Source organism: Pleurodeles waltl, chromosome 4_1 (assembly GCF_031143425.1).
Source record: "Pleurodeles waltl isolate 20211129_DDA chromosome 4_1, aPleWal1.hap1.20221129, whole genome shotgun sequence".
NCBI lineage: Eukaryota > Metazoa > Chordata > Amphibia > Caudata > Salamandridae > Pleurodeles > Pleurodeles waltl.
Genome location: NC_090442.1, coordinates 664,347,674 through 664,364,549, shown reverse-complemented (window position 1 = coordinate 664,364,549; position 16,876 = coordinate 664,347,674). Strand labels below are relative to the sequence as shown.

Sequence of the window (16,876 nt, the reverse complement as noted above, 5' to 3'; positions counted from 1 at the left end):
CTGAAAGCTCAATCCTCACACATATCTTTATTAGTGGGACATGAAAGACACTCACCATCTACTTATGCAAGGTGGTAGCGATGTTCCCTAGATCAAACACATGCTTGCATGGCTGTTGGGTTAGGAAGGTGGCACTGAGTGAAAAACAAAAAAAAGGGCAATCTTTATAATATAAGCGAACTGACGGTAGTTGTATGGACCACAACAAAATATGCTTATTCAAACTGCTCTTTATGCAGAGTTTCTTTATTAGTCACAGCAAGATTGCTGTCAAACATTCAATGTTTCGGGAGAGGACTAAGAGCCTGATTTAGATATAGGTGGATGGGTTACTCTGTCACAACTGTGATGGTTGTCCCATCCACCAAAATCTAAATCTCATTATTTCCAGTGGGATTTAGATTTCAGCGGACAGAACATCTGTCACCTTTGTGACGGAGTAACCCATCTGCCATTATCTAAATCTGGCCCTAAGTCTCTTCACAACTTCAGTAAGGCATGGTCTCAGTTTGCATCAGTCAGCTCCAAAGATGACACCATTGTAAGATGACAAGGGAGCTTTCTACAGTGAGCACTTTCCCAAGATTTCAAAACTCTTAGAGGGTAGAATTATAATGGGGAGACATCAACACAGAGAAGGACCTCCAGTACAAAAGGTCCTTCATCCACGCTTTTGCCCAATGGAGATCTCTTAAATCTTTCCTACAGGAGGTCTATGACTTCATCCTGGCAGATGTCTTCATAAATATGAGGAGGATTTCATGTATTACTTTTATGTCCAAAAGAGATATTGTCAGGAGGTTACTTTAGCTATTACACAGGAACATTATTTTAGCCTAGGCCTGCAGCTGGTGCCCTTTCTCTCCGTGGCAGGCATTTTATTTTTAATTATTTTAGCAGAAGCCTTTTTTTTAGTGGAGATGTTTTTTTTATTTTATCAGCTTGTCCTTATACACAGACTTCTATTATTCTTTTCTCCACACAGAATTTTCATTCTGTGTTTTATTCAAGGTTGTACGTGATAAGTTATGAATTATTGCCAGTACAAAGTGTACATCATAACCCCAAATCTTATACACAGAAATATATGTGTTGTCACGTCAGGGCAATTTTCTCAGAACACCAGATGTTTTACTATAAAACACCTCACTGCCCCCTTCGTAACAGAGGGGAATTCCAACCAGTTGCCATTGCACACTGCACGTCTCCTTTTCAGTTTCTGCTGAGACCCGACGCAGTCTCTCCCTCCATGTGGGAGAATTTGTAGTAGAACAACAGACCTCTTCTTTACTTACAGTCACATGTGTGGGGGATGTGGTTCTCCCGGGGGGCCTGATGGGCAGATTAGGGCTTACACTGCCATGCTCTTGTAGAGAACCTTAGGGATTTTAGAACAATTGTGGTTTTACTATGGTGGACATTTTCCTATGTTTCACTTTTCTTGTCATTGTCTTGCTTTTATTATGTTTTATCATCCTTATAATAGTAATACATGCCTTTGTACATAGAAGGCAGTTGATGCAATAAAACTTATTGAAACTAGTCCTACTTCTGTTTTGCCTTTGTATGTGTGAGGCATATGTGACTGAGAGAAATCCAGATGACATGCTAAGGACTGCCACAATTCACCTTTTACTCTTGGGTACTGGTGAGGTGCTGCTAGCTGACCGGAAGGATTAGGCTGACAGCTGTCACAAGGCATGGGATCAGACTTAGTCCCCTGTGCCTGGTGATGCTGCCACTCAAATCCAGCAGTCTTGTTATTATAACGAGAGTCTTTACGACAATACTCTAGGATATATTAGAAGATTAAGAAATACTGCACATCATCTATTCATCGAGGATCAAGATAGTCTATAACCCTGTGCTATTATCCTGACTTAGAGCTGGAGGCCCTGTAAGACCTGGTTTTCAAGCGAAGGCACTCAGCTGTAATAATGTTCCACAATAGCGTTCCACTATCAGCTGCTCACAGTCAATTATTCTGAGTGTACTGTAAATGTGTTAGCCTTCCCTTTTAGTGAGTGTCCAATTGGTGACCTAGGGTGAATGAATGACCCTCTACAGCCATGTAAAGAAAGCAACGGCCCACAGAAATGCCAAACTGAAGACACTTGAGGAAAAACAATCTAACAGGCCTGCATAATATCATACAGAAAGTCTAACATTTGAGGGCAATATAGGAGCATATGAAACCAAAAATATTGAACACAGACTCCTTTTTACTCAGCAAAAGTATTATGAGAAAGCGGGCAGGCTCCTGGTGCACCAACTGCAGATGCCCCAAATTAGAGACCATTTAAAACTAATAGTTTTAATACTTCAAATTTGAGTACAATCAGGATCCTTTGCAGATTACAAAATCTGACTGAAACTGAACCCCCAGACCCCAAGCTTCAGCTGGAATATTTGCATAGGGTGTCATTCTCTGAGACAACCTTAAGGTCCTGTCCGGAAGAACATATCACAGGCAACAACTAGAACCATCCTAACACAACTCTAGGCCCGGCTGGCTTCTCCCCACCCTTTTACAGACCATTTCAAAATGTCCTAGCTGGACCCCTAGCTAACTCTTTCATAGGCTAGAGGACACTCCCACAAAGACTGAACTTGCTTCTTACACAATTCCATTGACTTGCTAATAAATAATATAAACCGTAGAGTTGCCAGCTTTCAGATAAAACCAATTATATCCAATTAAACAACACAGAAGGAAATATTTGCTTTTAAGTAGAAAAATGAAAACAACAAACTGCACTTTTCCTGCTTTGGTGTCAGAGCAGTATAAGTACAGTCTTTGCCTATAAGCACTTTTCAGTGATGGATGCTCCACTATGGCCACAGTAAGCAACTAAATATGCCTTTTTGACCATCCGCAAGTTCCTAATACTCCCCTAGATCTACTTCCTCTCTCAGTTGGGGTGCCTGGCTCACCTTATATGGCTTAGCTCACTATTCACTGCCCATTGCTGTGTACTGGCCAGCAGGTGGTCTGCAGCTGAACTATCAGTAGGGTAGCAATCCAGGGCACGAGGCACCAATGTGACATCATCCTTTAATGAAAGCGGACTGAGCTTTTCTTTCATAAAGTTTAGGTATCAAGACTGTGAAGACAAAATCACTGTGCTTAAGGACATCTATATGCACTCCCTTAAATCACTGTATTCAACAATCTTGTTCTTAGTTAAATATTGTGATGATCTTCAATGCATTCATATGGAAGCTTCACACCTAACAGAGAAGCATAAGAACAATATAATGAACATCTTCAGCAACCATGCACAGGCTACGAAGGGGTCCATGTGCTGATTGTGCTGAATCTGCACTCCTTACAGCATCAACATTATTCAAAGTATAGGAGGAATGGGCCCCGATTTGATACGAATACCACATTTATTAGCCTAGTCCTTTATCAATATCTCAAGGCAAAGAACAGAATAGGGTGAATAGGACAGAGTCTACGGTTTCACTCAGCCCACAAGGGGCTCTTATCCGTGCCACAGATAATTGGCCAAGTGGCAGATGGAGCTAGAAGAGGAAAAGGAAGAATATCCGGGATGCATATTGTAGCCCCTCTCACTACCAGATATTTTGTTACCGAAGGTAAGTAACTTGTACATCTGATAGAGACTTCTAGTTGCAGATTCCTTACCTTAGAATAGATACCCAAACAATGCCATCCTCGTGGAGGGCTGCGAACTAAGATCATACTGGAAAGACCTGCAGGACCGAACGACCAAAGTAGCTGTCCCGACGGACCTGACTGTCCAGGCAGTAATGCTTAGCAAACGTGTGCAGAGACACCCACGTAGCTGCCTGACAGATTTCCAGGACAGGAACTCCGCGTACTAACGCAGTGGATGCAGCAGTGGCCCTGGTAGAATGAGCCCGCAAGCCGTCAGCTTAGGAACTTGCGGATGGTCAAAAAGGCATATTTAGTTGCTTACTGTGGCCATAGTGGAGCATCCATCCCGCTGAGGCATGATGAAGGGAGTGGGAGGAAATAAGTGGGTGAGCCCCTTTAAGAACCTACTCACAAGAGGAGATTTAAAGAGTGAGGGCTGATCAGGAAGCCTAAGAAAGGCGGAAATGGCAGACAGATACCCCTTAAGGGTGTCCAATGCAGAGTCCTGCTGAGCTAAGGAAAGAATGAATAGAAGAACCTCTGAAAGAGGTGCAGATAGGGGGGTCAACAGATTTGTTGGTGCACCATGCCACAAATTTATTCCAACGACAGGCGTATACAGTTTTAGTCGAGGGACTCCTGGTTGCCAAGATAACATTGCAGACTTCGGGTGGAAGGGCAAATGCTGTCAACTGTTGCCGCTCAATCTCCATGCACGAAGGCGGAGGTTGGACAGGTTTGGGTGGAGGACCGTCCCCTGCTGCTGCGACAGAAGATCCGCCCGAAGAGGCAGTCTGAGTGGACGATCGATGGACATGCTCAGTAGCTCAGGATACCACACTCTTCGAGCCCAGTCCGGAGCCACCAAGATAACTTGGGCCCGGTCTCTCTTGATCTTCTTGAGAACTCTGGGCAGAAGAGGGATAGGCGGGAAGGCATAAAGGAGGCCAGAGTTCCACTCAAGATGAAAAGCGTCTCCGAGCGAGTGCCGCCTTGGAAACTCCAACGCGCAAAATAGCTGACATTGCGTGTTCTCTGCGGAGGCGAACAGATCTAACCAAGGCTCTCCCCACTTGAGAAAGAGACCTTGCGCCATCTCTGGATGGAGATGCCATTCGTGATTGACAGTGCGTCGGCGGCTGAGTTTGTCTGCTCTGGCGTTGAGAGAGCCTGCCAGATGTTGAACCATCAGGGTAATGCCCTGATGTTCCAGCCATGTCCAGAGGCGTAGTGCCTCCTAACATAGGGTCCAGGACCCTACCCCGCCTTGTTTGTTGGAGTACCACATGGCGATAGTGTTGTCCGTCAACACCTGCACCACTTTCCCTTTGAAAGAGGGAAGGAATGTTTTCATTGCAAGTCTGATCGCTCGGAGCTCCAGCATGTTGATGTGGAGTCCCGACTCCGCCGGAGACCGGAGGCCTCTGATCTCTGCCTCTCCCATGTGGCCGCCCCAACCCAGAACCAACGCATCTGTCACTATTGAGAGATCTGGTTGGGGAAGGGAGAGGGATCTGCCATTAACCCAATTGGGACTCGAAAGCCACCACTGCAGGTCTTTCGCAGTCCCCTCCGAGATCTGGACCATGTCGGAGAGATTCCCCTGATGCTGCGCCCACTGGAACTTCAAGTCCCACTGCAGAGCCCGTATATGCCACCTGGCATGTGCTACTAGCAGGATGCAGGAGGCCAAGAGGCCCAGCAGCCTCAGAGTCTGTCTCACCGAAACCCAAAACCAAAGCTGAAAGATCGGAATCATAGCCTGAATGTCTTGGACTCGCTTTTGGGGAGGATAAGCCCGAAACCGCACTGTGTTCAGAACTGCCCCGATGAAAGGGAGCGTCTGAGAGGGAGTCAGGTGTGACTTTGGCACGTTGATAGTGAACCCCACAGCTGGTGCAGGAGGTTCGCCGTAGTCTGGAGGTGTGAGACCACTGTCCGGGGCGAAGGCGCCTTCAACAGCCAGTAGTCTAGGTAGGGGAAGACCGAGACCCCTAACCTGCGCAGATGAGCTGAAACCACCGCCATCACTTTCGTGAACACCCGAGGGGCACTGGTAAGGCCGAAAGGGAGCACGGTAAACTGAAAGTGCTCATGACCTACCACGAATCGTAGGGAATGTCTGTGGGCAGGCAGGATGGGGATGTGGAAATAAGCATCCTGCAAGTCCAACGCTACCATCCAGTCTTCTAGGTCTAAGGCAGACAGAACCTGAGCCAGGGTGAGCATTTTGAACTTCTCCTTCTTGAGGAAGTAGTTCAGGTCCTAAAGATCTAGGATAAGGCGCAACCCTTTGTCCTTCTTTGGTATCAGAAAGTAGTGGGAATAACAACCACAACATACTTCTGGCACAGGGACCCTTTCTATAGCTCCCTTGGACAAGAGAGCCACGAATTCCATGCGGAGAAGCACCAAATGATCCTCCGAAAGGGGACGGAAGGATGGTGGCATATGTGGTGGTGCAGATTCGAAAAGGAGGGGGTAGCCCTTCCAAATGATTTGCAAAACCCACCCGTCCGTGGTGATATGTTCCCAGTGGGGCAGGTGATGGCGGATTCTGCCACCTACTGGGCGGGAGTGAGGGGACGGACTAGGAAGGTTTGGAGGCTGCTGCGGGGGTGTGGGTGGACTGGACAGACCTCTGGTTCCCTGTCCCACAAGCACGTGGGATTCCGCGCCCCCGGCCACGCATAGGCTGTCCAGCGTGCATGGCCCGGTGGCTAGGTTGAGGACGCGACAGGGACTGTGTGGGGCGTGTGGCGGCAGAAAGGCCAAGGGACCGAGCCATAGCCCTGGACTCATTGAACCTCTCCAAGGACAAGTCCGCTTTGTCTCCGAAGAGACGGGTTAAATCAAAGGGCATGTCCATGAGGGACACCCCCGAGAAACCAGAAGTACGTAACCAGGCATGGACCGTAAGGCCACTGTCTTAGCAACCGATCTGCCCAGAGAGTCGGTCGTATCCAGCCCACAACGGAGGGTGAACTTTGCCGCATCTCTCCCATCTTTGACTGCTTGGGAGACAATAGCACGGGCCTCCTCCGGTATCTGCGGCAGGACTTGAGCAACCGTATCCCACAGGGAGTGGGAATAATGGCCAAAAGGGATGCGATGTTCACGGACCGCAGCCCGAGGCTGGAGGAAGAAAATAACTTCTTACCAAATTGTTCCAGCTTTTGGATTCCCTATCCGGGGGTGCGGAAGGGAACGCGCCAGAAGAAGAGGACGCCTGGATAACAAGAATCTCAGGCGTGGGATGTTGGGACAGGAACTTCAGGTCGTTCGGCGCAGGACGATGGCGGCGAGCGATCGTCCTGTTCCCAGGAGCCCCTGTGTTGGGTTTGGACCACGTACCCAAAAGGACGTCAATGAGGGCTTCATTAAATGGGAGAAGGGGTTCAGATGTAGAAGCCCCAGGCTGAAGCACCTCCGTCAGGAGGTTAGACCTGACTTCTACAGTAGGTAGCTTAAGGTCAAGGACCTCAGGCACCCTACTAACCACCATACCAGAGGTAGCTCCCTCCGCCGTAGCCACGGTAGGAGGAGACAGCATGCCAGAGTCAGGAGAAGTATCAAGACCACTGGCTTCGCCCAGGTCTTGTGCCCAGTCCATAGTAGGGTCTTCCTGGTATTCATAAGGGTCCAGGGACCCCTCCAATTCCTTCCCGTATTCGTACCCATGAGAAAATGGGTCAGAATCTGACCTCGGGCGAATGGGGCCCACCGAAGCCAATGGCGGCGTCGGCCAACGCCGCTCTGACTCAGAGTCGTCGGGAATGAGAATTGGGTCGACGTCGATAGTGGGCACTACCGACATCATGAGCGTCGCTAAACGACCCGGAGCCGGGGAAGGTCTCGACTGTGCGACCGGCGTCGGTGCAGATCCACGCACGGATCTGAAGGCGACCTCGGTGGCTGGGGCCAAAGCCTTCGCCATGGAACCCGAAGGCCCCTCAGCCAAGCCCCTTGGGCATGACGGCGCCGTATCGGGATCGGCACATCCAAAGATGAGGCACATGGCCTGGTAGAACTCTTTGAGTTGGGCGGGGGTCGCTCCGGCTCTGGGAAACTCAGGGAAGCCCATACGTAGGCTCTGAGGACAGAGGCTTAGTTCATGGACGCTCGTCCAGCGTCACGTCGACCGAGCGACGGGGTGAAGTTGGAGAGTGATGGGACTTCTTCGACGACTTCTTACCTTGACCTGAAGATTTCGAAGAAGACGAGTGGTGGTGGCTCTGCGACCGATCTCGAGACCTTCCTCTCGTGCGAGATCGGGACCTACGCGGCGTCGAGTGCCGGGCCGCCATCAGCTTTAGGGACCGCTCCCTCAAAGCCTTCAGATGCTTCGCCCGGCACTCGGAGCACGACTTCGGGTCGTGGTCGCGCTCGAGGCACCACAGGCAGACATGATGAGGGTCTGTCACTGACATCATGGGTGGCAGTCCTCGCACGGCTTGAACCCGGTCTTCGGGGACATCCTCAACGCACCAAAGGTCGCACCAAAAAATATTGACAAAACGATCGAATTCGGCCAACAAATAGCCGAGGGTAGTTCTCTCTCGGATCAGCTCGTGGCACGGAAAGAAAAGAACTGACGTCACTGCGCGAGGGCGGCGTCTATGTACTGCGCCTAACGTCATCACGGTGACCACAATGCCTACGATGCCTGCGGAGTCGACCAAAGCCACCTACCGACTCGCAAGGGTATTGCTCGAAGAAAAAATCTCTGGATCCAGTCTGACGCCTGGGGGAAAATTCTAAGGTAAGGAATCCGCAACTAGAAGTCTCTATCAGATAATGTTGTAGCAAACTCTTGATGATCGACTACTGGAGCCCGCCTACACAGGTCAAAATTAACTAACTTCTTTCCTCAGTTCACACCCTGCATGTGAAGGTGGCTATGACACAAGATCTAATACAATCAATCAAGATGGGAGGTGTCTATCACCCACCAATACATTTCAAAATACAAAGATAGATATTTCTGATACATGGGTGCACAGTTCTGTGACAGATAGCCTGAGTTTTCTTAGTATCCATAGCAGACAGCATCTATTATGGTCAGGTGGAGACTTGAAAGTGTATGCATTCCCAGTATTCCTGCACTCTGTAGGAAGTTGGCTCTGTATGTACTATTTCAAAGTAAGAAATAGCATGCACAGAGTCCAAGGGTTCCCCTTAGAGGTAAGATAGTGGCAAAAAGAGATAATTCTAATGCTCTATTTTGTGGTAGTGTGGTCGAGCAGTAGGCTTATCAGAGGGTAGTGTTAAGCATTTGTTGTGCACACACAGGCAATAAATGGGGAACACACACTCAAAGACAATTCCAGGCCAATAGGTTTTTATATAGAAAAATATATTTTCTTAGTTTAGTTTAAGAACCACAGGTTCAAGATTTACAAACAATACTTTAAATGAAAGGTATTTCACTTAGGAACTTTAGGAACTTTGAATTAGCAAAATAGCATATACAGTTTTCACACAAATGGCAATAAGCTATTTTAAAACTGGACACAGTGCAATTTTCAACAGTTCCTGGGGGAGGTAAGTGTTTGTTAGTTTTGCAGGTAAGTAAACCACCTACAGGGTTCAAAAGTGGGGCCGTGGCCGGAGGGGGCGGCAACTCCACTAGCTGGAGTGCCCTGGGGTGCTGCAACAGAGGGGGTGAGCCTTTGAGGCTCACCGCCAGGTGTTACAGTTCCTTCAGGAGGAGGTGAGAAGCACCTCCACCCAGTACAGGCTTTGTTACTAGCCACAGAGTGACAAAGGCACTCTCCCCATGTGGCAAGCAACATGTCTGGTGTGTGGCAGGTTGCTAAAACTAGTCTGCCCACACTGGAAGTCGGGTATGGTTTCAGGGGGCATCTCTAAGATGCCCTCTGGGGTGTATTTCACAATAAAATGTACACTGGCATCAGTGTGCATTTATTGTGCTGAGAAGTTTGATACCAAACTTCACAGTTTTCAGTGTAGCCATTATGGTGCTGTGGAGTTCTTATGGCTACCCTGCACTTACAATGTCTAAGGTTTTGCTTAGACACTGTAGGGACATAATGCTCATGCAATTATGCCCTCACCTATGGTATAGTGCATCAGGGCTGTAAGGCCTGCTAGAGGGGTGACTTATCTATACTTATAGGCAGTGTGAGGTTGGCATGGCACCCTGAGGGGAGTGCCATGTCGACTTAGTCATTTTCTCCCCCCCCCCACACACAAGCTGGCAAGCAGTGTGTCTGTGCTGAGTGAGGGGTCTCCAGGGTGGCATAAGACATGCTGCAGCCCTTAAAGACCTTCCCTGGCATCAGGGCCCTTGGTACCAGGGGTACCAGTTACAAGGGACTTACCTGGATGCCAGGGTGTGCCAATTGTGGAAACAAAGGTACAGGTTAGGGAAAGAACACTGATGCTGGGGCCTGGTTAGCAGGCCTCAGCACACTTTCAAATCATAACTTGGCATCAGCAAAGGCAAAAAGTCAGGGGGTAACCATGCCAAGGAGGCATTTCCTTACACACTCCAAAAGTAAAAGTGAATATGTGGCTACACCTGTCTCACTCCTATTTTCTTGAACAGAACAAGCTGCAACAAATGTTAGCTTAATTGCTCTTCTTTGCAAGAGCACAGGAACCGCTGTTTCAAAGTTGTTTCCTGCCTGCCAATCAACAGAGGTATTGGCCGAATTAGACAGTTTATGTTTTGCTATATTTTTCTATTGCCCTGGAAATTATGTCTCTCACTGAAATGAGAGGAGACATGAAGCAGACGTTTGTTCTGAAATCTTTCACCAGTGTTGTTTCTGATTTAGTACCCAGAAAAACCCCAAAACAATAAAAACTGTATGTTATTGATCATTTACAGAGGGCACAGTCTTGGGTAGGTAAAGGAAAACATTACAAACAGTTCTGATACACATCTGGTACACGCTTGAGTGAGAGAAATAACATGTTTCGAAGATTTCATGAAAGAACTCAAAAGGTGTTATTCTCACAAGGCTACCTACATAAGTAATCAAGGAGGATATAACTGCTACCTGTGATGTAGTTCCTGCACAGAAGGAGAAAACTGAGGCCTACATAGTATCCAGGGAACATGTGCAGGAGACACCAAATATATGAATTGTGAAACTAGAAACCTTACGCAAACATGTGTGGTATTAATGCAGCAGTGAGTCTACAGAATACATATCTGGTCGAAAGGTCTGCTAAACCTTTTTGCTACAAGGGAAGCATATTGTACCATTTTGAAACAATTGGGATGCTATTTTTGAGGCATTTCCCAGGCTAATGCTCTGGCCAGCAAGCAGGAAACACCAGGTTCACCTCAGGTTCCAAATGTGGCTTTAGATTTGAAACTTGCTATGCTTCACTATGGCCCCCAAAGGAATGGAGGTCAACATCATCTACTGCACGATAGGGGCACTTTCTTGGTTTTGGTGCAGTACATTTGTTTGAATCTTGTCACAAAGACACCATTGCTTTTTATGAAAGCATCTTACACTGGACACTAAAGGCTCTTGAAGTCATACATCCTTTTTGGCAAAAAACATTCACGCCACATCTAAAGTACAACATGTAGAACTACATTTATTAAGCGGGACACACCTTTAAAATAGATGCCCCAGCCAATGTCCACACAATATTTCTGAACATTAAAATAACTTAATGGTATAAAAAAAAACTTTACAAGAATATTTTAAAGACAATTAAAAACTTTATGCAAAGCTGCAGTAATTCACGGGATTCTGATTATTTCAGTTAAATATACTAGTCCTATTTCTTTGTTTCATTTGTTGGTAGGTGCGGGAGGAGATTTCTCAAGACTGTATTTTTTGTATGGGGCACTACTCCTATCCCTGCATAATATATTTTTCTACCAATAAGTACTTGTTAACATTTGCAGAGAAAAAAATAAAATCCTTGATTAATGTTTTCAGAATAACGTTTTTTTCTTGCACTGCTTTGTACACTTTATTTTCACTGTCCGCCATGTCCTAAGTACTCTCGCATAGTCATTAGTCTTCATTCCTAGAGAAGGAGATCCTTTTAGGTCTTTCTTGGGATAGGCAATCAATCCCATTAACGCATCAGAGCTTGACACAAAATATGTGAAATTTTGCCACAGGCCTTTACAGAGAACAAAATAGACACTGATAATACGGAGATGTTTGCTGAATATTGTGAGGTAGTTTAGGAGTGAATTATAGGTGTTTTTAGCACACAGTAGAGAGAATGTTTATTAAAGTCTCAACAATTTTCAATTAGTAGAGCTCTTTCTTGTTCAGATTCCTCCCCTGACCCAACACTGAGTTTGTTCTGGGGAGGTGGGGATTCGGACTTGCTTGTCGATTAATCATTCAACCTCTATAACCCAAACAAGCATTTGTCAAGCAATTGGTCTCACCCATGTGAGAACTGTTGGCTTTGCCAATGTCTTTTAGCCATGTTGTACAGCAGCATGGCTAAACATTTACAGAGTGGCACAGAGTAGAGTGGTGTACAGTGGAGTGTCAGAGTAGAGTTGTGTAGAGTAGAGTGGCATAAAATGGAGCCGAGTGGCATGGAGTGGAGTGACATATAGTAGAATGGTTTAGAGTAGAGAGGAGTGCTGTAGAGTGGCACTGTTTGGGATGATGTGACGTGGAGTAACATAGAGGAGAGTGGAGAAGAGTGGTGTACAGTGAAGTAGCGTGGTGTACGGTGGAGTGGAGTACAGCAGAGTGTTATAGAGTGGAGTGGCAATGAGTGGGGTGGAGTAAAGCAGCTTGGAGTAGTGTAGAGTTGCACTGTTTAGAGAGGAGTGCCATTGAGTAGAGTTGTGTAGAGTGGATTGGTGTGGAGTGGCATGGAGAAGCTTGGCATAGAGTGGAGTAGAGTGGCGAAAAATAGAATAGAGTTGCGTGGAGTGACAGAGTAGAGCGGCACTGTGTGAAGTTGAGTGGGGAAGAGTAGATTGAAGTAGAACTGAATGGTATGGTATGGTGCTGAGTGGTGTAGAGTGGTACAGAGAAATGTAGTGTGGCAGATTGGCATTGTGTGTACTAGAGTGGTATGGCATAGAGAGGAGTGTTGTAGATCTAAGTGGTGTACATTGGAGTGGCACAGAGTGGAGTGGCTTAGAGCAGAGTGGCTTAGAGTGGTGTAGAGTGGCAGAAGGTGGAGCAGAGTGGTGTGGAGTAGAATAGAGTAGAGTGTCGTAGAGTAGTACAGTTGTGGTATAAGTAACTAAAGCTTCAATAGAGACGGCTGATAGGCTGACAGCAACATAATTAAGACGCTCTATGCCTGTGTTAAAATTATGAAAGCACATTACATATCCAGGAATAATACTAAAATGCTTATAAGACAAAAAAATAGTATGTTGCAAAAACACGAGGAAGAACACATGTACTTGTTCATGCACCAGAAAGGAGCTAACACAGGAAAGGAAGGAAAGCCAATGAAAGCTTAGCAATCAAAAGATTGGAAATAAGTGGTGTAGGCGAGACCTAAAATGGAAGAATCAGTAGATGTAGTTAAACTTGGAGGACACGAACCTAGGAAAAATAAATGTGATTGTGCATGACAAATGCATATTTGGCCACAAAACTATACAGATCATTCCCACAAATGTGTACCTACAGCCAGCATCTCAAGCAAAATCTAACATGATCAAAATGCAAAAAGACAAGCTTCACGCATGCCAATGTCCTCCAATGAAGAAACCATATATATTAAATATTAAATCAAGATTAAAAATTAGGCTAAAGTATTTACCTGAAAAGTGTGAATTGTTCGGGCCCAGGCATGTTTAATATTACAAATTCGATACAGCTTCAAGTAATCCAGTGTGTACTCACGCTCATCCATGTCACTAATGGTCAAACAACGGATTTTATCCTTTTCCACATCCTGTGTTCACAAAGAATAAATTTGTGTATTTAAGCTGAGGTATCAAACTAGAGGACAGGACAGAAATATAAAATATAATCTCGGTCAACACCTCTCGTCCAATCTCAAATAACACAGTAAGTCAGAAAGGAAGCATGACAATTTTGTAGGCTGCAACCCCAATGAGTCTAAATCTTGACTGTCTTCACAATGCCATTGCAAATATATGACCGTCAATTTTCCTGTGACACAGTTTATTAAGATGTTATGTGTGCATAGTATGAATGAGTCAAAGCCTGCGAAACGAGAACCTATTAATTTTTTGTGGTTCTTTCAATACGTACCTCCAAAAAACAGAACTAAGGAATGTCCCAGATATGCTTATTTGCTTTAATGGTCTTAAAAGCTTGCATTGGTTGGGATACGAGTGGTCGAAGAGCCTAGACTACAAGGCACACCACCAGATAACAAGAAGTACAATCAATTAACACCCGATTATTTCAAGCTCAGTCTTTATCCTTCACCTGGGCCAAGGTCATTCACAAACTCTGCTATGCGAGTTGAAGTGGGCACAGCACAAAATGATGAATGTGGGAGGACTGCAGTTTTATAGCTTGAGATTTATTGTGACTGGAAAACAATGGAAAAATGCCACATTTCTATTATAAGAATTCACAGGTAAACAAATCTATGGATACCTGCAACAGAAGTATAGAAGAAAATGTCCAAATCAATGGAAAAAAATGAGCAAACTGCATATCTGTCACACCAACAAACATTTCAATAAAAAAATACACCTTTCTTCCCAGCATTAGCAAGAACGCTTACATCAGTAATGAAAAATATTTCTCCGTTGCAAAGTCTGTCGTCTTTGGAGTACATACTCTGGAGGTTTGTTTTTTCTTCTGTGGTTTCATTGTTCACAGGGTTCCTCTCTCCTATGACAAGGGGAGCCTCTCCCTCATTGTGGATTAAAGTTCTGTCTTTTATAACTGTATCAGACTTTGCAGAAGGGACCAGATCTGTGATGTAGGCATTCTTTGTGCAACACACCTTATCGTGACATTGGAACACCGGTTTGTTTTTACTATTTCTGGAAAAAGGACAAACAATATGTTAACAGTTCATTATTAACAAAAGTTTCAGAACTGGGAAAAGATTCAACTTTCTATACCAGAAAATATAGGATTTCCTTTTCAAATCTCTTCATTATTACGGTCACAAAATCCATTATGTCAGTCCAATTCTAACAGTTTGTAAACTATTTTAAAATGAAACTAAAATGTTGAGATCAAAAAATGCTTACTTAAAAGAATTAGAAAGGGCATTTCATTAACAATAATAATACGTGATTGAAGATCTGCAGATTTGGATGGATTTCCTTGATGATTTTGAAGGAATGGTTGAATCAGTGGTGTTGACTCTCACAGGAGTAGGTCTTGGGAAGCACTCATGCAATGCACAAGGATGGACATATAAATGATGAGTTCTAGTTATTATTCATACCCTTCTGGATGGGAAAAGTTGTAATGCAGCAAAGAATATTGTGATCCAGTGAGAAAACACGCGAACTAGGGTTTGCAATACTCCAGATTTGTCCTATGTTTATTTCTGAGTGGTGGATACAGACTATAAATAAATAAGCCAAATAGTTCAGGGCACTGTGACACACTGTTTGCAGCGGTCTGTTGTTTCTTTGTTTTTGGTGCATATTAACAAAAAAGCCATAAACAAATATTTTTAAAATAATAATAAAGATAACAATAATATATTCTGCATATCACAAAATGAACTGACTGGGTGCTAGAATGAGCATCACTTGCCCAATTTAATGGCAATCACTTTATCAACCTGAGTCACCCTTACCAAAATTCAAGGATAGAAACTCCTAGAAAGGGCCCACTGAGCAGTCAAGACTGATGTTGAAGTACTCACACCTTTAACATGTGAGTACTGCAACACCAGTGTGTTTGACCAAGATGCACTTGAATTAGGATTGGTAATTGATGAGGAAACAATGGGGCTAATTTAATGAGAAAATATGCCTAGAAGAAGAATTTTTCAATGTACCAATGTAAAGACACATAAAAAATAGCAGCAAGGTACTATGAACAGCTTAAAAAGTATAACATTTTCAACACTGCAGAAATTCGGCTATGAACATCTCTCTTGAGATATCCATTTTATTTTAACAAGAATAGAAATGCCCATGAGTTCTCTTAGGTTGAAAATAATAATGGCAATTATTAGATTGCAATGTAATCAACAATCTTCTTCAATGTAAACATCCCTTTACTAGTCTAAACCTTTAGTGTTTTTTCTTCTTTTTAATGATCACATGCTCTAATGACTGTGGTTCTTTCAACTTATTTTCCATTTATTCTGATAATAATTTTCATATAGCTCATTAACTTTAGGAGCTGTGGTTTCTCTATTACAGCCCCTAAACCTAATTCACTGAGATCCTAAATTTCCCTCTATATTATTCTCCACTTCTATTAACTACAACAGTTCTCTCCATCTGATTGGCCATGTACTTTTTAAAGAGCTGCTTTAAGAAAGTTTATTCAGTAAGCAGTATACTTGGTACAACAAAACTATATAAATACTCCAAACTTTGTAGAATACTTTTCCCACTCCAACTTACATTGTGGAATGCCCCGAATAGTGCTGACAGCAAAGTTCGTTTATCAAATCGCAGTCCACTCTACAAAAAAAGACACGCAAAATAAGCAAGACACACTTCAAACAATATATTTAATAATCAATATGGAAAACAAAGGGTAAACAGTGGAAAAGACAATGATGTAAGTATTAAAAATAACAGAAAACTTTAATTGCTGTGATTTGCATAAATTGAAACAATACTTTACTTTTAGGGCATGTTATATGTGGATTTAAATGGTGTTAATATAAACTAAAATGTTGCTTACAATAATATTAGTAAACAATTAAGAACATTCAAACCACTTTCGATTAGGCAACACACAGAATGTAAAGTGAGTACTCCGATTTAGCATTCTCGTTTAGTCAAATGTATTCTCAGTCAATTTGTTAGGTTGAGCGCACTAGTGCTTTACGACCCGTTGTTATCCATCTGTGAGCTTTTAACCACGCCCATCTCATGCCCATCACTTTCACTTGCTTGTGGGCTTGCCTTTCAAAAATCCTTTGATATCATTTGTAAATGTTTTATGTTTGTTTCGCTTTGGGGCGGTTTTGTTACCGCCTTGCAGACTGACCCTGTTAAATGTATTATTGCATGACTGCCGATGTGTTTTACTGTGGACGTGCTACTTTTTCTGTTTTCTCTGTCCCATTGCGCTTTGAAGTTTCAGACAGAGATAACTCCATTGGCGGTATTGGAGCGATTTTGCATGACTACCA

At 44.3% G+C, this 16,876-nt stretch overlaps 1 protein-coding gene across 2 annotated transcripts in view; it reads right to left on the bottom strand.

Moving 5' to 3' along the window:
- The window catches only part of HELB (DNA helicase B), a 451,751-nt gene that overhangs the window by 50,488 nt on the left and 384,387 nt on the right, over positions 1-16,876 (bottom strand). For both annotated transcript variants that reach the window (XM_069229147.1, XM_069229148.1), the window contains 3 exons: positions 16,137-16,196; positions 14,318-14,582; positions 13,376-13,510 (listed from right to left, as the gene is read on the bottom strand). In XM_069229147.1, coding sequence (XP_069085248.1) covers positions 13,376-13,510; positions 14,318-14,582; positions 16,137-16,196 — 460 coding nt within the window. The remainder of the gene's footprint in view (positions 1-13,375; positions 13,511-14,317; positions 14,583-16,136; positions 16,197-16,876) is intronic.